Raw genomic sequence first — 21,019 nt, 5'->3', positions numbered from 1 at the left:
CTAATAATCATTTTACCTTGTCTTTCTTTGCAGTGTCCGATATCAATGCTTGTTTACTGTAATATATCGTTGCAATAAGTTTGAGACATTGTTTAATGTATATTCATGCTACTTTAGACTCATTTTATAAAACAGGAAGTAAAACAAAGCAAAAAACGGTCAAGCTCTATGATTTTCTATAGGCGCGTCCGCGTTTTACTGATCACGTGATTCGGTTTCATCTAGGCAAAGAAGCAGTTCATTTAAATTTTAAACAATGGCGAAGAGGTCGAAGAACGATGAGGTGCTCGACAACCTACACAATACAGGTATGTTTACAGTGGTTAATTATTTCAAATCTGTTCTTTGTCATAACTATTATAAATGTTTAGTTGTTTTTTATTTTGACGTCCAACTGCGCGTATGACGTTACAATGGATTTTATAATAGCTTTGTTACGTCACACTCATACAAGTGAAGATAATTCACAATATGATTAAGAGGCAACCACTGTTGGAAATAACTGTGTCGATTGTTAAAAAGTGTCACATGTATACGTGACTATAACGTTCGTTACTTACAGCAAGAGTAAGGGCTTCACAGGGCCTTAGGCTAACCAGCATTTAGCTGATATTGCGAGTTTAGTAGGCACAACAGGTGCTAACAGAAAGGTCTACACAGTCTACCGCCAGATAGCGCACTTGCCACCGCAAGGTGGCGCATTTGTCACCGCAAGGTGGCGCAATATATTTTATATTGTTGCAACCCCTCAACATTGAGATCTTCAAGTCAACACGTAACTTGTAGCTGTTGCCACTGGATTTTCGAGAGCAAAGGCGCTGTTGCTCTAACGGCACTTTTTGCTGATTGCGCAGACAGATGCAACGCATAGGACGTTTGCGCGTTTTGCCACAAGCAGTTTTTTTAGCATTGTTTGCTTCACTTGCGTGTTGTGAATGAACCTCCGCTTTAGGTTTCCTAATGAAATGAAAATGTAAACAGTTGTTTTGGAATTGATGTTTTTAATGCATTAGGAAGCTATTGACCCACACAGAAAAAGCGATCGTTGCATGTTTAAATTAAATTTAAAAATCACCTTACAAAGTATATTTTGTTAATTAAATCAAACTTAAAAATGTTCACTCCTTGCGAAAAACCTTATCAACTGCTTGCGAAAATAATGTCTTCGCGTAAAAGTCGGTGTAAACATAGCTCCTGTGTGATATACGTAGCAATAACACAGTGTATTTTTAAAAAAATTGTAATTACTTTATATTAATGCCTATCTTTGTTCGCTAGAAATTTTCTTGGAGAAGCACCGAAGTCATCACAAGCTTTCTGGAAATCAGCGACACCAACGCAAGAGTTTTCAATCGACTATATGACTCGTAACATTCACACATCGTTGAAGCGTATGTTTTGGTGCTCATTATGTTGTTTTTATGTCATATCTTAATTTTTATAGTACAACCACTTTTACCACCATGTCTTATATAACACAAACTTTGGCGCAACGTAGCTGGTTTAAAAAGTTATATCCAGTAGGTCGAGATAATTTTTAGGGCATTGAATAGTACAGTAATACAACAGCATTAATTTACAGTTAAACAGGTGTTACAGCTAAAGATCCAAGGTACCTAGAAGTGATTAGCATTAGAAGCTATGGTAAAATATTTCATTGTATGCAATAACCGTATGCGCAACTGAAAAATAAATATGATATGATATGATTCGGCGCCACTAGTGTTGCTGTGTCTTTATTTTGCAAAATTTTATTGCTAGCACGTAGAGATATGTGTGGCTTATTTATTAATTTATTTAAGTTATATGCTTTAGTATAGTTCATAACAATTATCGAATAACATACATCAGCTGAAATAAATTTGAAGACACTAAACCTGTCGCTGTATTTTGATTGCTTTGGCTGCTAAAGTTTAGCATTTCACAAATCGAAAGATATGCATATAAACAAATTGTCACCAAACTATATTCACAGCTATTAACATTTTAAACAGTCGAAATGAAAAAAAGGAAATTATCAAACAATACCAAAACGATCTTTTTTAGTTTGTACTAACTTTTATGGGTCTTTCAAGTTTTAATGCTCCGTGAAAAAACAGTAATATTATAGTGTTCAATTTTAGAAATCAATATTCATATAATAGCAAATAATTGAGGGTTGTGCTATAAACATATAATCGGTCACATTCGTGCATTTCGTCTTAAAACATTCCGATTTAACAGGGACCCTTCGTGATTGTTACGTCATCAATCGCTATGTCACCAGTGAAAGAAGGACCGCTTGTCCCCTCGAAGACAACCTGGTATGGCTCCGTCGAAGTAATGGTTGCGCTTCCCAGTAACCAAACGTCACCTAATGACATGATTTAGTTTTACTTGTAACCAATGTGGCGTCAAAGGGGGCCAAGTTTTATCTCATACACCAGTTTTGTCCTATACTGGTAAGTCATGAGGCGTTATTATGTGTAGTGTGTTGAATTGAAACTCGGCAAACATTTCATAACAAATTTAAATGTTACAACAGACGGACAGTTGCAGCGAGCATGGCAGTGAAACAAACAAATGTTCCACCAAAATAGTGTAAATCACAAAGTGTTTTAAGGATTGCGTTAAAATGGTTGCGTGGGCACTGCCTTAACCTCAATAACCACCAGATAAATTCGATTTAAATGGGCAGATATTTTTTAGAAAGAAATCACCATTTAGGGTGGGGATTTTGTACGAGGTTTACCTTTAGTGTTAAGTGCGTGAAATTGAAGTTTGCTGCAGGTTTGTTTGTTTTGTCAAAATGTTCAATCTCTTTCCTTACCTTGATTACCGCTCAGGCTCCATATTACTTCGTTTGGAAGAGATGTTCTCTTTAAAAAGGCTTCCAAGGTCCTTGTGGTGTTGCCCTATGAAAACAATCTGTCTGTTTTTTATTTGATCTAAAAAGAAGATTCGCAATGCTCTAAAGCAGGGGTGTGCAACCGGCGGCCCGCAGGCCACAATCCGGCCCGCCAAGCTATTTAGTGTGGCCCTCGCCAACACACTGATTCAGCGAAAAATGTAATTTTTCTGGAAATTCTGCAATTTTTTCCACTAGTTTTTGGTAAATCTCCTAAGTTGCTATACTATAGGTAACAAGTATAAGCTAAACCAGCGTTTTCCAACCACTGGGCCATATAACAGTTTGCAGCGAAAGTGACGTAATAATTCCCATTGCCTCGTAAACAATTATTTTGTTGTGAAAGCCAGTGTTGCGGCGAAACTCAATATGTTTAAGAAAATAAATGTATTTATGCTTTTAAATTTATTGTGTACATGAAAAAAATCTATGACTCTCGCTTGATGTCCGCAATTGGTTATATGGCCCACCGACGAAAAAGGTTGCACACATATATTTGTTTTCAATGTGTTAACTAATTTTAGGGTCTACAACTTGCAGGTTATAGTTACTATTATATTGTCATTACAAAAAAACGTCAATTGGAACGAAATACTCGAATTATTGTAAATATGTCACGTAGTGGATTTGATACTCACAAACATATGATAGTAAAACCGAAGGCATTGACCTGTAAAAAAATATCAAAATTCAAAAACGGATAATTAACATTACATGCATCTGGGCATGCCTTTAGGTATGCATTAGACATAACCTAAGTAAGTTGCATTTCTAAAGTCTAAAACTGCAAAAATCGCTATTTTCAAATATCGGTGTAAGATTAAAGACTAATTAAAGTCTACAGTTAGTGTATACATGTCCGAAGAAAATGCAAAAAATAACAATATTCAAAAGCACTAAACAACTTTATTTCTATATACTACGATTGTAAAGTATCACGTTTGCGTTTTTAACCCGTTAAATATTATGTGCAGAGCAACGTAATATGTCTAATTATATTCTGTTTATTTTCAATACGTGTGTTTTACTTTGTGTAAAAATGTCTACACTATTTGAACACACAGCTGTATCTAAAGTTTATACTAAAACAATTTGATCGATGAGATGCAAATTTAGATAATTGTTTACATTTGGTTGGTGCCAACGTTGGTGAAACAAGTCTTGCTTGGTCAGAATCACGCCGAGGATTACTGGTTTCAATATACATGTAGTAACCTACAAAAATACATAAATACATCAATCAATCAATTTTATTTGTTTCAGCGCCCGAGCATAATAACAAGACAGGCAACATGCTGGCAAACGTGTAAAATAAGGGTTGAAACAAAAAGGGTGCATCTGGAGCCACAGTTGCCTATTTTAAAAGCTGACCCTATTTATGTGATAGTGAATTTTTGTACAAATTGTGAACACAAGAAGAAAAAATAAAAATAAAGTAAGCACTACGTAATAACTGATTTTCCTGTAAATGCAGCAAGTAAATAATAAATGAACATGAATCTGCGTGAAAATACGACAGTAACAGTAAGTTTGCATTTCTTCGGGCAGTACTCGCACGCTTGTCTGGCGGGGTAATTAATAAAATATATCTTTGTTGTCAGGTTTAATTTTCGTGTACAAATTTTATACCTGTTTGTTTCGTACTATGTGTTTATGTGATCTAATTTTTTATGCCGCTGGGCCCTAATAAATGTCAAGTTTATGACATGATCATAATTGGAACTGTTGTTCAAATATCCTTTTTTGCAATACCCAAGCACTAACCTTCAATAGTTCCCAGTGTGTGATCTACACTTGGACCTGTCTGAAACGACGGTGTGATCCATCTATTTTTGGTCCAAGTAAACTCAGCGCTCAAGTCATCGGTGAAGTTGCAAAAATCACTTTCGAAGTCACAACTAAACGGTATCCCGGCTGGAAAACATAACACAATCACTCATTTTACGTCCATTGTTAAAATTGTTTTCAAACTGTGTCAGGTTTAATCATAAACATAACTGCCAAAGAACTGGTGTAAGTTATATAGAATAGAATACATCATGCAGACGTTTCAACAACCTCTATTGTCATCATCAGTGCAGGTTGTCAATCGAGCTGTTGTTGAAACGTCTACATGATGTATTCTATATACACCAGCAGTTCTTTGGCAGTTATGTTTATGATCAAATTTCTTTTCAAGTCCGTGTATAGATTGTCAGGTTATATGTGAACTTTGACAACTATTATTTGATTTTGGGATAAAACTAAACAGAACCATACCAGAACAATTGGGACTTTTGTTAAACCACTGGTCTTCACCCAAACATATATTCGAGTTTTCGCAGATAATGGACCCATATTCGCAGGTGTAATTCACACGTTGGCCTTGTACGTATGGACCAGTAGGAGTAACGGTGACGTTTTGATTTGCCGGGGCTTCACTGCAAGCTGTGAGTGCATAAAAGAGCTTGAAGCTTACCATTGTGTAGAGTTAAATGAGACCTAAACTTAGTTGATAAACAACGCTTTTCAGATCATAAACGAGGCAGTAAATTAATCAGCAAAAATATTAGCTGTGGAATATTTTAAAGAGAAACGTTTATTTTTGTAAGATTATCACTTCATGTGTGTTAAATTTGGTGAACTTAATATAGTTTGTGCTTTTCGTGCATTTTACTACATCAGAGTAAAGATGAGTAAGTACCAATCCAATCTAATAACCTTGGGTAACAAACGCTTTTTGACTTACTGGTGCAAAATCCGCAAGATTTGCGGCAATATTCCTGATTATCCTCCATGTAGTCTGGGTGATTGCAGTAACCAAACTCCACATTATCTGAACAGTTTTGATGGTCTACGCACTCTGAAATAACAAAAACAGTTTTGGTCTCAATAGGTTTACTTTATGAGTTGATGTGCTATAATGTCCAGGAGTTAGGTGTGAAATTGTGCAACTTCTTCTACAAGCTTGTTAGGACAGATTGAAGATTTTTTTTTACTTTTTAAGGGTGCGAGTGGTGCTGAATGTTGTATGGACACCAAGTTCAAGAACTGGATAATTTAAAGTGATACCTTCATAACAAATAGGTGCCGGGTTAGACCAAACGTTATCAGTGCACAGGTTAGTCATTGATCCAGCGAGAACACGTCGCGGGTTGCATTGATATGTCACAGTGCTTCCTGTAGCATAGTCTCTGTTTTCCGGGTTGATGCCGTCGCTTGATATCGTGGGAGGTGGGCCGCATGCATTTGCTGCAACCCAATTAGATTGCTGTGTTAAATAAAGCGTTTTATTGGTGCAAAAACATCTGTCTTAAACTATTATAAAACATTTCGACTCGTAGTAATAACTTACAAAAATATTTACAAATTCACTTACATGTGTTGCATGTAGGAAGAACATTCAATGTCCAGTAAGGGGTTCCATTTGTCATGCAAGTGCTCACTTTATCGCCTATCTCCTCAGCAGATGTATTGACACATTCGTACGTGATATTGTCACCCACCTTGTAAGGCCCATCCGGGGTGATAGACAAAGAGGGATCAGTAAGTGGATCTTGACATTCTGTGGAAATGAAATCAAATTACTGTCAACCCCTAGCTGTTTAATATTTGTCGTTTATGTGAATAGAATGCCCAAGCACTGTGCCTCAATCATAGCTATGAATATCCCATTTTAAAATATTATCAATTTTTTTTACATTAACTTACGTAGTGTGCAGATCGGTGCAGTATCTACAGTCCAGGAGCCGTTCACTTGGCAAGTATTGGATTCGGCGCCATCCAGAACGTAGTTAGTATCACACGTATACGTCACACTTACACCTGCTTGGTGGGTTGTTCCGCTTGGGTTGTTTCCACCGTTAGAGGCGATCGTGGGCATTCCAGTACAAGGGGTTTCTGGGAAGAATATTCTACGAAATTAGATTTGCGATAAATGCAATATGAACAGAAATAATCAGATTTTGGTAATATGTCTAAAACTACAAGCGGTTCACAGTCCCTGTAATTTTCTGTACATGCTTGCCAAAAATGTAAATTGCATTGGATTCATCTGTCTAGTTTTTTGTTTACGTGTCACGCGTAAAATGTAAAACATTCTCTTGTCAATGTATGCCGGAAATGGCCTAGTGCATGTTTGAAACTAAAGGCACATTTCAATGTGTAAATCTGACCAGAAAATTCCCTTCGTAAGTTATAAACTTTAAATGAGCTTCGATTGAAAGAACGAAGCTAAACTAACACAGTCTACAACCCAAAAGCACATTGTAACCTACCATCGCAAATCACTGGGTTACAAGTTTTGTAGCAAACGCTCATGATGTTAGCTTGGATGCAAAATCCTTGGGCTGAGTGAATCGAGCAAGGATGCTCTCCCAGGACGTCTACGCAATCTGAAAATGATTTGGATATGACGTTAGATCACAACGTTACCTAAATTCAAGGCTTCTAACACGTTATCAAATCTCGGTTAGAACATCGCCAACGAAACGGTAATTGCTATTTTTTGATACTGCAATAAGCCTCTTAGAAGACTAAAATTATAAAAGACATTTATTGCCACTTTAAATCGAAATATAGCGCAAATCTTTTTAAATTATTCCGCCGATTAAACCTTAGTTTTGGGTGGACCTAAAAACTTCAAACCCTTTTTTTGTAATGGTCATACTCCTGCTGGTTTTAATTTCACAAAAATCCTTAGACATGCTCTTTCATTGCAGTTTTTGTTTTGGAAAAATCAGTAAGAATAACTAGCGTCTTTCTTTGGAAAAGTTGTATAGTAGAAAAGTCATATATCATATTTATATTATAAATAAATTTTATATACACCTTGGCATAGACCGACGCTAAAGCAGGCGAAGAGCACGAAAAAATTGATCTTCATAGTAAATCTGTATCAAATTCCTCTAAACTTAAAAATTGTCAACACTGTCTGTCAAAAAACACATTCTAGACGTATATTTTGCTCTGTGTATAAACAGTAAAGACTGAAACAAATCAAAATTGTCCAGTGTAAGCCTGTGCTTTTTCGGACACTACACAAACCTTTTTACCAATTCAAATTTATACAGCACTCTTATTAGATTTATTTTAAACAACACATTCAGTCAAACATAAAAAGTAGACTGATATTCTCGGTTTAGCCCTATCTAATTAATTTGTGATACACGCTTCATACAGCTAGGCATTCTATATAGCAATCCTTAAATGTATCAGCTAACACAGCAGTAACGAATTGCTGTAGCGATTTCTGATTGTGCACTAATCCCCACGCAGCAGATCATTGTTTCGTTACAATGAGGTATTAATTGTTCAGCACTGCAATTCCGCATATTATTGTAAATAACACAGTGGAGATATGGGCGTAAATAGGCATCAACGTTACTAAAGGAAATTGCATCAACGTTACTAAGGGACTTGCGGCTTTTGCTAATTTGGCCCAAAGGGGATTAAAACCACACGTTTTGTATATTTGGAAGTTATAAAATAGAACATACTTTGCACTAAACACATTCATTTATTGTATTTCATATTATTTGACCTGTTTCTCTGGGCTTGTATGGTTGACTTGGTAGACCTTCAACGCCAACTTGCCGTAAACCATTCACTTGCTTCAATTAAACTTCGATGCACTGGGCTAGGTAACATGGGTTTGATTGACGTTTTGGGTTGTGCCGTCCAAGCCTGGAATGTGATGCATACACGTGTTTCTTGCCAAACAGGACCGTTTCATTGAAGATTTAAATGTTTACAAAGTATATAGGACTGCATAAATCTGATAAAATATTTGCAATGAAGTAACGAAACCAACAACGATATGTGAAAAAAAAGGATTGTTAACTTGCAAAAAAATTCGTACTAATGATTTTAAAACTAATTAAACACAGTTAAAGTATAAATCTCGGTATGATTTTAATGGCTTGCGTTCTTAGCTTATATTCCTTTGCAAAGGAACCGGCAAGGTAATTAGGTCAGCAAAACAGTTTTTTTACAGTGGAACGTCACTGAAAACTTACCAGAAGCGACCAGAACCTGCAAGAAACACCAAGCGACTGCGTTGATTGCATGTTATTCTTCAAGGCAAAGAATTTTCTGTCACCTTTTTTGTCTGAACTAATCAAATTTATCCACCAGTTCCAGACCTTGTCTAATAATCATTTTACCTTGTCTTTCTTTGCAGTGTCCGATATCAATGCTTGTTTACTGTAATATATCGTTGCAATAAGTTTGAGACATTGTTTAATGTATATTCATGCTACTTTAGACTCATTTTATAAAACAGGAAGTAAAACAAAGCAAAAAACGGTCAAGCTCTCTGATTTTCTATAGGCGCGTCCGCGTTTCACTGATCACGTGATTCGGTTTCATCTTGGCAAAGAAGCAGTTCATTTAAATTTTAAACAATGGCGAAGAGGTCGAAGAACGATGAGGTGCTCGACAACCTACACAATACAGGTGTGTTTACAGTGGTTAATTATTTCAAATCTGTTCTTTATCATAACTATTATAAATGTTTAGTGGTTTTTTATTTTGACGTCCAACTGCGCGTATGACGTTACAATGGATTTTATAATAGCTTTGTTACGTCACACTCATACAAGTGAAGATAATTCACAATATGATTAAGAGGCAACCACTGTTAGAAATAACTGTGTCGATTGTTAAAAAGTGTCACATGTATACGTGACTATAACGTTCGTTACTTACAGCAAGAGTAATGGCTTCACAGGGCCTTAGGCTAACCAGCATTTAGCTGATATTGCGAGTTTAGTAGGGACAACAGGTGCTAACAGAAAGGTCTACACAGTCTACCGCCAGATAGCGCACTTGCCACCGCAAGGTGGCGCATTTGTCACCGCAAGGTGGCGCAATATATTTTATATTGTTGCAACCCCCCAACATTGAAGGTTCGAACCCCGTGAAGAAAAAAAAAAAAAAAACATTGAGATCTTCAAGTCAACACGTAACTTGTAGCTGTTGCCACTGGATTTTCGAGAGCAAAGGCGCTGTTGCTCTAACGGCACATTTTGCTGATTGCGCAGACAGATGCAACGCATAGGACGTTTGCGCGTTTTGCCACAAGCAGTTTTTTTAGCATTGTTTGCTTCACTTGCGTGTTGTGAATGAACCTCCCCTTTAGGTTTCCTAATGAAATGAAAATGTAAACAGTTGTTTTGGAATTGATGTTTTTAATGCATTAGGAAGCTATTGACCCACACAGAAAAAGCGATCGTTGCCTGTTTAAATTAAATTTAAAAATCACCTTACAAAGTATATTTTGTTAATTAAATCAAACTTAAAAATGTTCACTCCTTGCGAAAAACCTTATCAACTGCTTGCGAAAATAATGTCTTCGCGTAAAAGTCGGTGTAAACATAGCTCCTGTGTGATATACGTAGCAATAACACAGTGTATTTTTTAAAAATTTGTAATTACTTTATATTAATGCCTATCTTTGTTCGCTAGAAATTTTCTTGGAGAAGCACCGAAGTCATCACAAGCTTTCTGGAAATCAGCGACACCAACGCAAGAGTTTTCAATCGACTATATGACTGGTAACATTCACACATCGTTGAAGCGTATGTTTTGGTGCTCATTATGTTGTTTTTATGTCATATCTTAATTTTTATAGTACAACCACTTTTTACCACCATGTCTTATATAACACAAACTTTGGCGCAACGTAGCTGGTTTAAAAAGTTATATCCAGTAGGTCGAGATAATTTTTAGGGCATTGAATAGTACAGTAATACAACAGCATTAATTTACAGTTAAACAGGTGTTACAGCTAAAGATCCAAGGTACCTAGAAGTGATTAGCATTAGAAGCTATGGTAAAATATTTTTTGTATGCAATAACCGTATGCGCAACTGAAAAATAATTATGATATGATATGATTCGGCGCCACTAGTGTTGCTGTGTCTTTATTTTGCAAAATTTGATTGCTAGCACGTAGAGATATGCGTGGCTTATTTATTAATTTATTAAAGTTATATGCTTTAGTATAGTTCATAACAATTATCGAATAACGTACATCAGCTGAAATAAATTTGAAGACACTAAACCTGTCGCTGTATTTTGATTGCTTTGGCTGCTAAAGTTTAGCATTTCACAAATCGAAAGATATGCATATAAACAAATTGTCACCAAACTATATTCACAGCTATTAACATTTTAAACAGTCGAAATGAAAAAAAGGAAATTATCAAACAATACCAAAACGATCTTTTTTAGTTTGTACTAACTTTTATGGGTCTTTCAAGTTTTAATGCTCCGTGAAAAAACAGTAATATTATAGTGTTCAATTTTAGAAATCAATATTCATATAATAGCAAATAATTGAGGGTTGTGCTATAAACATATAATCGGTCACATTCGTGCATTTCGTCTTAAAACATTCCGATTTAACAGGGACCCTTCGTGATTGTTACGTCATCAATCGCTATGTCACCAGTGAAAGAAGGACCGCTTGTCCCCTCGAAGACAACCTGGTATGGCTCCGTCGAAGTAATGGTTGCGCTTCCCAGTAACCAAACGTCACCTAATGACATGATTTAGTTTTACTTGTAACCAATGTGGCATCAAAGGGGGCCAAGTTTTATCTCATACACCAGTTTTGTCCTATACTGGTAAGTCATGAGGCGTTATTATGTGTAGTGTGTTGAATTGAAACTCGGCAAACATTTCATAACAAATTTAAATGTTACAACAGACGGACAGTTGCAGCGAGCATGGCAGTGAAACAAACAAATGTTCCACCAAAATAGTGTAAATCACAAAGTGTTTTAAGGATTGCGTTAAAATGGTTGGGTGGGCACTGCCTTAACCTCAATAACCACCAGATAAATTCGATTTAAATGGGCAGATATTTTTTAGAAAGAAATCACCATTTAGGGTGGGGATTTTGTACGAGGTTTACCTTTAGTGTTAAGTGCGTGAAATTGAAGTTTGCTGCAGGTTTGTTTGTTTTGTCAAAATGTTCAATCTCTTTCCTTACCTTGATTACCGCTCAGGCTCCATATTACTTCGTTTGGAAGAGATGTTCTCTTTAAAAAGGCTTCCAAGGTCCTTGTGGTGTTGCCCTATGAAAACAATCTGTCTGTTTTTTATTTGATCTAAAAAGAATATTCACAATGCTCTAAAGCAGGGCCACAATCCGGCCCGCCAAGCTATTAAGTGTGGCCCTCGCCAACACACTGATTCAGCGAAAAATGTAGTTCTTCTGGAAATTCTGCAATTTTTTCCACTAGTTTTTGGTAAATTTCCTAAGTTGCTATACTATACGTAACAAGTATGAGCTAAACCAGCGTTTTTCAACCACTGGGCTATATAACAGATTGCAAGTCCTTGCACCGAAAGTGACGTAATAATTCCCATTGCCTAGTAAACAATTATTTTGTTGTGAAAGCCAGTGTTGCGGCGAAACTCAATATGTTTTAGAAAATAAATGTATTTATGCTTTGGAAGAATTTTAAGTTGATTGTGTACATGAAAAAAATCTATGGCTCTCGCTTGATGTCCGCAATTGGTTATATGGCCCACCGACGAAAAAGGTTGCACACCCCTGCTCCAAAGCTTGGAGCATATATTTGTTTTCAATGTGTTAACTGATTTTAGGGTCTACAACTTGCAGGTTTTAGTAACTATTATATTGTCCTTACAAAAAAAACGTCAATTGGAACGAAATACTCGAATTATTGTAAATATGTCACGTAGTGGAATTAATACTCACAAACATATGATAGTAAAACCGAAGGCATTGACCTGTAAAAAATATCAAAATTCAAAAACGGATAATGAACATGCATCTTTAGGTATACATTAGACATAACCTATGTAAGTTGCATTTCTAAAGTCTAAAACTGCAAAAATCGCTATTTTCAAATATCGGTGTAAGATTTAAAGACTAATTAAAGTCTACAGTTAGTGTATACATGTCCGTTTTAGAAGAAAATGAAAAAAATAACAATATTCAAAAGCACTAAACAACTTTATTTCTATATACTACGATTGTAAAGTATTATAACCCGTTAAATATTATGATGTGCAGAGCAACGTAATATGTCCAATTATATTATGTTTATTTTTAATACGTGTGTCACTTTGTGTAAAAATGTTTACACTATTTGAACACACAGCTGCATTATCTTAGTTTATACTAAAACAAATTGATCGATAAAATGCAAAATTAGATAATTGTTTACATTTGGTTGGTGTCAACGTTGGTGAAACAAGTCTTGCTTGGTCAGAATCACGCCGAGGACTACTGGTTTCAATATACATGTAGTAACCTACAAAAATACATAAATACATCAATCAATCAATTTTATTTGTTTCAGCGCCCGAGCATAATAACAAGACAGGCAGCATGCTGGTAAACGTGTAAAATAAGGGTTGAAACAAAAAGGGTGCATCTGGAGCCACAGTTGCCTATTTTAAAAGCTGACCCTATTTATGTGATAGTGAATTTTTGTACAAATTGTGAACACAAGAAGAAAAAATAAAAATAAAGTAAGCACTGCGTAATAACTGATTTTCCTGTAAATGCAGCAAGTTAATAATAAATGAACATGAATCTGCGTGAAAATACGACAGTAACAGTAAGTTTGCATTTCTTCGGGCAGTACTCGCACGCTTGTCTGGCGGGGTAATTAATAAAATATATCTTTGTTGTCAGGTTTAATTTTCGTGTACAAATTTTATACCTGTTTGTTTCGTACTATCTGTTTATGTGATCTAATTTTTTATGCCGCTGGGCCCTAATAAATGTCAAGTTTATGACATGATCATAATTGGAACTGTTGTTCAAATATCCTTTTTTGCAATACCCAAGCACTAACCTTCAATAGTTCCCAGTGTGTGATCTACACTTGGACCTGTCTGAAACGACGGTGTGATCCATCTATTTTTGGTCCAAGTAAACTGAGCGCTCAAGTCATCGGTGAAGTTGCAAAAATCACTTTCGAAGTCACAACTAAACGGTATCCCGGCTGGAAAACATAACACAATCACTCATTTTACGTCCATTGTTAAAATTGTTTTCAAACTGTGTCAGGTTTAATCATAAACATAACTGCCAAAGAACTGGTGTAAGTTATATAGAATAGAATACATCATGCAGACGTTTCAACAACCTCTATTGTCATCATCAGTGCAGGTTGTCAATCGAGCTGTTGTTGAAACGTCTACATGATGTATTCTATATACACCAGCAGTTCTTTGGCAGTTATGTTTATGATCAAATTTCTTTTCAAGTCCGTGTATAGATTGTCAGGTTATATGTGAACTTTGACAACTATTATTTCATTTTGGGATAAAACTAAACAGAACCATACCAGAACAATTGGGACTTTTGTTAAACCACTGGTCTTCACCCAAACATATATTCGAGTTTTCGCAGATAATGGACCCATATTCGCAGGTGTAATTCACACGTTGGCCTTGTACGTATGGACCAGTAGGAGTAACGGTGACGTTTTGATTTGCCGGGGCTTCACTGCAATCTGTGAGTGCATAAAAGAGCTTGAAGCTTACCATTATGTAGAGTTAAATGAGACCTAAACTTAGTTGATAAACAACGCTTTTCAGATCATAAACGAGGCAGTAAATTAATCAGAAAAATATTAGCTGTGGAATATTTTAAAGAGAAACGTTTATTTTTGTAAGATTATCACTTCATGTGTGTTAAATTTGGTGAACTTAATATAGTTTGTGCTTTTCGTGCATTTTACTACATGATAGTAAAGATGAGTAAGTACCAATCCAATCTAATAACCTTGGGTAACAAACGCTTTTTGACTTACTGGTGCAAAATCCGCAAGATTTGCGGCAATATTCCTGATTATCCTCCATGTAGTCTGGGTGATTGCAGTAACCAAACTCCACATTATCTGAACAGTTTTGATGGTCTACGCACTCTGAAATAACAAAAACAGTTTTGGTCTCAATAGGTTTATGAGAGGGGCGGGCAACATACGGCCCGCAGGCCGGATCCGGCCCGCGACGGGATTTTGAGCGGCCCGCAGACAGTTTCAGGTCTTACATGATAATGTGGTCCGGGGCACAGTCTGCCGCAATCCCCCGCTACTTTCTTACTGCGTCAAATTATAGTTGTAACGGACAGTCATGCTCCCCAATAACAAAGACACTTTCCCGCCGTTGTTACCATTGCACCATACGTCCATTGTTACGACATAACTTCCAACCACGTGTGTGGCCTGCTTTCACGGTTTTCTTTGTTTCCACACGTGTAGCCTAGTTAGTGTTTCAGCAGTGTCTTAGTCTGTGGTGTATAGAATTAAATTTACTGTGGTGAATAGTTTTATGTTATATCAGTTAGATTGTTTGGACTGTATTGTATTTGTGATGTTCTTGAATGTAATTTGGTTTAGGTGGTCAAAAATCCGTTTTAAATCACTGGATAAATATGCGATTAATGTATCGATTCAGGAATCCGGCCCGCCAGGTACTTCATTTTTCCATATCAGGCCCGCCGACTGGAGAAGTTGCCCGCCCCTGGTTTATGAGTTGATGTGCTATAATGTCCAGGAGTTAGGTGTGAAACAGATTGAAGATTTTTTTTTACTTTTTAAGGGTGCGAGTGGTGCTGAATGTTGTATGGACACCAAGTTCAAGAACTGGATAATTTAAAGTGATACCTTCATAACAAATAGGTGCCGGGTTAGACCAAACGTTATCAGTGCACAGGTTAGTCATTGATCCAGCGAGAACACGTCGCGGGTTGCATTGATATGTCACACTGCTTCCTGTAGCATAGTCTCTGTTTTCCGGGTTGATGCCGTCGCTTGATATCGTGGGAGGTGGGCCGCATGCATTTGCTGCAACCCAATTAGATTGCTGTGTTAAATAAAGCGTTTTATTGGTGCAAAAACATCTGTCTTAAACTATTATAAAACATTTCGACTCGTAGTAATAACTTACAAAAATATTTACAAATTCACTTACATGTGTTGCATGTAGGAAGAACATTCAATGTCCAGTAAGGGGTTCCATTTGTCATGCAAGTGCTCACTTTATCGCCCATCTCCTCAGCAGATGTATTGACACATTCGTACGTGATATTGTCACCCACCTTGTAAGGCCCATCCGGGGTGATAGACAAAGAGGGATCAGTAAGTGGATCTTGACATTCTGTGGAAATGAAATCAAATTACTGTCAACCCCTAGCTGTTTAATATTTGTCGTTTATGTGAATAGAATGCCCAAGCACTGTGCCTCAATCATAGCTATGAATATCCCATTTTAAAATATTATCAATTTTTTTTTACATTAACTTACGTAGTGTGCAGATCGGTGCAGTATCTACAGTCCAGGAGCCATTCACTTGGCAAGTATTGGATTCGGCGCCATCCAGAACGTAGTTAGTATCACACGTATACGTCACAGTTACACCTGCTTGGTGGGTTGTTCCGCTTGGGTCGTTTCCACCGTTAGAGGCGATCGTGGGCATTCCAGTACAAGGGGTTTCTGGGAAGAATATTCTACGAAATTAGATTTGCGATAAATGCAATATGAACAGAAATAATCAGATTTTGGTAATATGTCTAAAACTACAAGCGGTTCACAGTCCCTGTAATTTTCTGTACATGCTTGCCAAAAATGTAAATTGCATTGGATTCATGTGTCTAGTTTTTTGTTTACGTGTCACGCGTAAAATGTAAAACATTCTCTTGTCAATGTATGCCGGAAATACCCTAGTGCATGTTTGAAACTAAAGGCACATTTCAATGTGTAAATCTGACCAGAAAATTCCCTTCGTAAGTTATAAACTTTAAATGAGCTCCGATTGAAAGAACGAAGCTAAACTAACACAGTCTAGAACCCAAAAGCACATTGTAACCTACCATCGCAAATCACTGGGTTACAAGTTTTGTAGCAAACGCTCATGATGTTAGCTTGGATGCAAAATCCTTTGGCTGAGTGAATCGAGCAAGGATGCTCTCCCAGGACGTCTACGCAATCTGAAAATGATTTGGATATGACGTTAGATCACAACGTTACCTAAATTCAAGGCTTCTAACACGTTATCAAATCTCGGTTAGAACATCGCCAACGAAACGGTAATTGCTATTTTTTGATACTGCAATAAGCCTCTTAGAAGACTAAAATTATAAAAGACATTTATTGCCACTTTAAATCGAAATATAGCGCAAATCTTTTTAAATTATTCCGCCGATTAAACCTTAGTTTTGGGTGGACCTAAAAACTTCAAACCCTTTTTTTGTAATGGTCATACTCCTGCTGGTTTTAATTTCACAAAAATCCTTAGACATGCTCTTTCATTGCAGTTTTTGTTTTGGAAAAATCAGTAAGAATAACTAGCGTCTTTCTTTGGAAAAGTTGTATAGTAGAAAAGTCATATATCATATTTACATTATAAATAAATTTTATATACACCTTGGCATAGACCGACGCTAAAGCAGGCGAAGAGCACGAAAAAATTGATCTTCATAGTAAATCTGTATCAAATTCCTCTAAACTTAAAAATTTTCAACACTGTCTGTCAAAAAACACATTCTAGACGTATATTTTGCTCTGTGTATAAACACTAAAGACTGAAACAAATCAAAATTGTCCAGTGTAAGCCTGTGCTTTTTCGGACACTACACAAACCTTTTTACCAATTCAAATTTATACAGCACTCTTATTAGATTTATTTTAAACAACACATTCAGTCAATCATAAAAAGTAGACTGATATTCTCGGTTTAGCCCTATCTAATTAATTTGTGATACACGCTTCATACAGCTAGGCATTCTATATAGCAATCCTTAAATGTATCAGCTAACACAGCAGTAACGAATTGCTGTAGCGATTTCTGATTGTGCACTAATCCCCACGCAGCAGATCATTGTTTCGTTACAATGAGGTATTAATTGTTCAGCACTGCATTTCCGCATATTATTGTAAATAACACAGTGGAGATATGGGCGTAAATAGGCATCAACGTTACTAAAGGAAATTGCATCAACGTTACTAAGTGACTTGCGGCTTTTGCTAATTTGGCCCAAAGGGGATTAAAACCACACGTTATATATATTTGGAAGTTATAAAATAGAACATACTTTGCACTAAACACATTCATTTATTGTATTTCATATTATTTGACCTGTTTCTCTGGGCTTGTATGGTTGACTTGGTAGACCTTCAACGCCAACTTGCCGTAAACCATTCACTTGCTTCAATTAAACTTCGATGCACTGGGCTAGGTAACATGGGTTTGATTGACGTTTTGGGTTGTGCCGTCCAAGCCTGGAATGTGATGCATACACGTGTTTCTTGCCAAACAGGACCGTTTCATTGAAGATTTAAATGTTTACAAAGTATATAGGACTGCATAAATCTGATAAAATATTTGCAATGAAGTAACGAAACCAACAACGATATGTGAAAAAAAAGGATTGTTAACTTGCAAAAAAATTCGTACTAATGATTTTAAAACTAATTAAACACAGTTAAAGTATAAATCTCGGTATGATTTTAATGGCTTGCGTTCTTAGCTTATATTCCTTTGCAAAGGAACCGGCAAGGTAATTAGGTCAGCAAAACAGTTTTTTTACAGTGGAACGTCACTGAAAACTTACCAGAAGCGACCAGAACCTGCAAGAAACACCAAGCGACTGCGTTGATTGCATGTTATTCTTCAAGGCAAAGAATTTTCTGTCAACTTTTTTATCTGAACTAATCAAATTTATCCACCAGTTCCAGACCTTGTCTAATAATCATTTTACCTTGTCTTTCTTTGCAGTGTCCGATATCAATGCGTGTTTACTGTAATATATCGTTGCAATAAGTTTGAGACATTGTTTAATGTATATTCATGCTACTTTAGACTCATTTTATAAAACAGGAAGTAAAACAAAGCAAAAAACGGTCAAGCTCTATGATTTTCTATAGGCGCGTCCGCGTTTTACTGATCACGTGATTCGGTTTCATCTTGGCAAAGAAGCAGTTCATTTAAATTTTAAACAATGGCGAAGAGGTCGAAGAACGATGAGGTGCTCGACAACCTACACAATACAGGTATGTTTACAGTGGTTAATTATTTCCAATCTGTTCTTTATCATGACTATTATAAATGTTTAGTTGTTTTTTATTTTGACATTTGTTGTACGAAAAGTTGTGCGAAACATGTGTACATATATATATATACACTAGCGTATTTTGGGGGGGACAAGGTGCCATGCCTTAGGCTAACCAGCATTTAGCTGATATTGCGAGTTTAGTAGCCACAACAGGTGCTTACAGAAAGGTCTACACAGTCTACCGCCAGATAGCGCACTTGCCACCGCAAGGTAGCGCAATATATTTTATATTGTTGCTAAAGATCCAAGGTACCTAGAAGTGATTAGCATTAGAAGCTATGGTAAAATACGTGAGCAGATTTGACCTAAAACCTCCAGTCCAGGTGTAACGTTCCTAGTTAGCCTATTAAGATCTCAATATCTATCTCAAGTCTAAACTATAGCGTCACAAACTAAAATATGATTTTATATTAACACAGATTAAGTCTTTTAATTTATACTCAGTCAAGCGTGAATTCACTCTTGAATTCTTTCACAACGCTTATAGATCTTTGTGTGCTAATTTCAGTTTAAATGATAGTTAAACTATTTAGCAGGGCTTTACCTCTAAATGCATTAAACCTTTTACACACCAACATCTAATTTTAATACATCAAATACGATTTCACACACAGGGCAAAAATGGCAGATTATCTGATTACATACATAATGTGACAACAGTCCTTAATATTAACAACACAAGTAAGATTATACAAACACAGGGCTTTAACAATGGCTTAGTAATCTGTTCGTCTATGCTACATTCTTAATTCATCCAGTCTTAACCCTAAACATGAAACATCTGCCCCCACGCAGCCAGGGCGAGGCGTTCATATCCTCTCGCTGACTTGCGTGGTAGGTTTCTTTGAAACGCACTAAAAAGAGAATAAAAGTGCGCATAAACACAACAGCTGCGAGAAACATTGCGTCAGTTATCCGTTTTGATAATGCATGTGGTTTTTGTATTAATCTACGGCAAGCCTAAACGTTTTGTCCTTATCCGAGTAAAACCGAGCCTTGTGCAAGAGACATGACATCCAGCCTTGTCTGCTGGCAAAACGTTCCGCGTGTAATATGAAACTTGACGGAAATGAGTCGTTGTCTGTGTTGCCATAGAGCTTGTTGGCTTTTGCAAAATCACGCCATGTTGGACTAAGCAATACCATATCATGTGGAAATACTCCACACCAGGGTTTATGCACGTTTTGACGCAGGCCAGAAAAATAAACAGAAAAAAGCGCAAAAAACAGTGTTTTATTAGTTTAATATATATTTCTGCTATGAAACCGACAGTTTGAATCTGGTTTGCTATAACGTTGTTGGATGCTTGCATTGTTGTTTTGTGCTTATCAGAAAAATGGACAAACCTGTAACTACCAGTAATGATTGTGTGTTGTAGATTTGAAAACAGCCGCAGTAGCCTGTTTTTTCAGACATGTGCTGGAAAAGTCCTCTGACGTTTGAAAGTGGTAAACAAACAGCAGTTTCGAACAACTTTGTCAAAAGTTTGTAGGTTTAAAATCAGTTATATATGAACTGTGTTATTATTTTGCATCCAGATGTGTTGATTTGTTGCCGGAACAGATACTGTTATTTGTAACTGTTATTGCGTCAGTGACTCGTTTCGAAACTCAGTGATTTAAAATTTGCATGCTCCAAAAAACAGTAAGCTTTGGCGAATATATAATAGCAGTTTGTTTCTGATTTCTGTACAAGTGCGGGAACAGTATATTTTGAAATTACTCTGCTTGAAAACTGATTAAAGATTGACAAGTTTGCAACTGATATTGTTGGTACTTCTGAAACAAAGAAAAATCAGAAACTTCTGAAAGTCGAACCTGTGGCCTTGGAACATATATATGCATCGTTCTGTATGATTAGTTTATTTGCTATAAATTATAATAAAGTGCAATGGTAGTTTATATATGTTTCTGTTACATATTCAGTGAGAGTATATTTTGTTTTTTCATGAAAAGATTGCCACATAATTGAGCAGCATCATACGTTTAGGAAAGGGAACAGCAAAACAGGTTTTCAATACAGCAAAAGGCTATTAAATTAAAGGACA

General features: G+C 36.4%; 2 protein-coding genes and 2 long non-coding RNA genes across 8 annotated transcripts; 2 read left to right on the top strand and 2 right to left on the bottom strand.

Moving 5' to 3' along the window:
• The first annotated feature begins 125 nt into the window (after nt 1–125).
• Nucleotides 126–1,719, top strand: LOC145215304 (uncharacterized). Its single transcript, XR_013857253.1, has 2 exons — nt 126–308; nt 1,279–1,719. It is a non-coding gene; the product is annotated as an uncharacterized LOC145215304 (long non-coding RNA).
• Nucleotides 1,720–1,857: 138 nt separating this feature from the next.
• Nucleotides 1,858–8,937, bottom strand: LOC145215267 (uncharacterized). Of its 3 annotated transcripts, XM_080083956.1 has the most exons (13): nt 8,884–8,937; nt 8,409–8,551; nt 7,144–7,260; nt 6,578–6,766; nt 6,246–6,431; nt 5,939–6,118; nt 5,616–5,729; nt 5,147–5,314; nt 4,652–4,801; nt 4,016–4,102; nt 3,526–3,557; nt 2,810–2,894; nt 1,858–2,353 (listed from the first exon to the last, which is right to left on the bottom strand). In XM_080083956.1, exons 3-13 carry the CDS (start codon nt 7,184–7,186, stop codon nt 2,217–2,219), a joined length of 1,371 nt encoding a protein of 456 aa, XP_079940082.1. In that variant the 5' UTR covers nt 7,187–7,260; nt 8,409–8,551; nt 8,884–8,937; the 3' UTR covers nt 1,858–2,216. The 3 variants fall into 3 exon arrangements, with proteins under 3 accessions (XP_079940082.1, XP_079940083.1, XP_079940081.1); XM_080083957.1 differs by lacking the exon at nt 8,884–8,937 and having other exon boundaries at nt 8,409–8,622; XM_080083955.1 differs by lacking the exons at nt 8,409–8,551; nt 8,884–8,937 and adding an exon at nt 7,697–8,355.
• A 250-nt stretch (nt 8,938–9,187) lies between these two features.
• Nucleotides 9,188–11,343, top strand: LOC145215306 (uncharacterized). Its single transcript, XR_013857255.1, has 3 exons — nt 9,188–9,322; nt 10,334–10,422; nt 11,279–11,343. It is a non-coding gene; the product is annotated as an uncharacterized LOC145215306 (long non-coding RNA).
• LOC145215266 (uncharacterized) lies at nt 10,913–18,525 on the bottom strand. Of its 3 annotated transcripts, XM_080083953.1 has the most exons (13): nt 18,472–18,525; nt 17,997–18,139; nt 16,732–16,848; nt 16,166–16,354; nt 15,833–16,018; nt 15,526–15,705; nt 14,671–14,784; nt 14,203–14,370; nt 13,708–13,857; nt 13,072–13,158; nt 12,600–12,631; nt 11,865–11,949; nt 10,913–11,408 (listed from the first exon to the last, which is right to left on the bottom strand). In XM_080083953.1, exons 3-13 carry the CDS (start codon nt 16,772–16,774, stop codon nt 11,272–11,274), a joined length of 1,371 nt encoding a protein of 456 aa, XP_079940079.1. In that variant the 5' UTR covers nt 16,775–16,848; nt 17,997–18,139; nt 18,472–18,525; the 3' UTR covers nt 10,913–11,271. The 3 variants fall into 3 exon arrangements, with proteins under 3 accessions (XP_079940079.1, XP_079940080.1, XP_079940078.1); XM_080083954.1 differs by lacking the exon at nt 18,472–18,525 and having other exon boundaries at nt 17,997–18,206; XM_080083952.1 differs by lacking the exons at nt 17,997–18,139; nt 18,472–18,525 and adding an exon at nt 17,285–17,775.
• Between the last annotated feature and the right edge of the window lie 2,494 nt (nt 18,526–21,019).

This window comes from Phallusia mammillata, chromosome 2 (assembly GCF_965637545.1).
Source record: "Phallusia mammillata chromosome 2, kaPhaMamm4.hap1.1, whole genome shotgun sequence".
In the NCBI taxonomy this organism is placed as follows: Eukaryota; Metazoa; Chordata; class Ascidiacea; order Phlebobranchia; family Ascidiidae; genus Phallusia; species Phallusia mammillata.
Note: the sequence above shows the minus strand (reverse complement) of the source record. Positions and strands in the feature narration are given on the sequence as shown.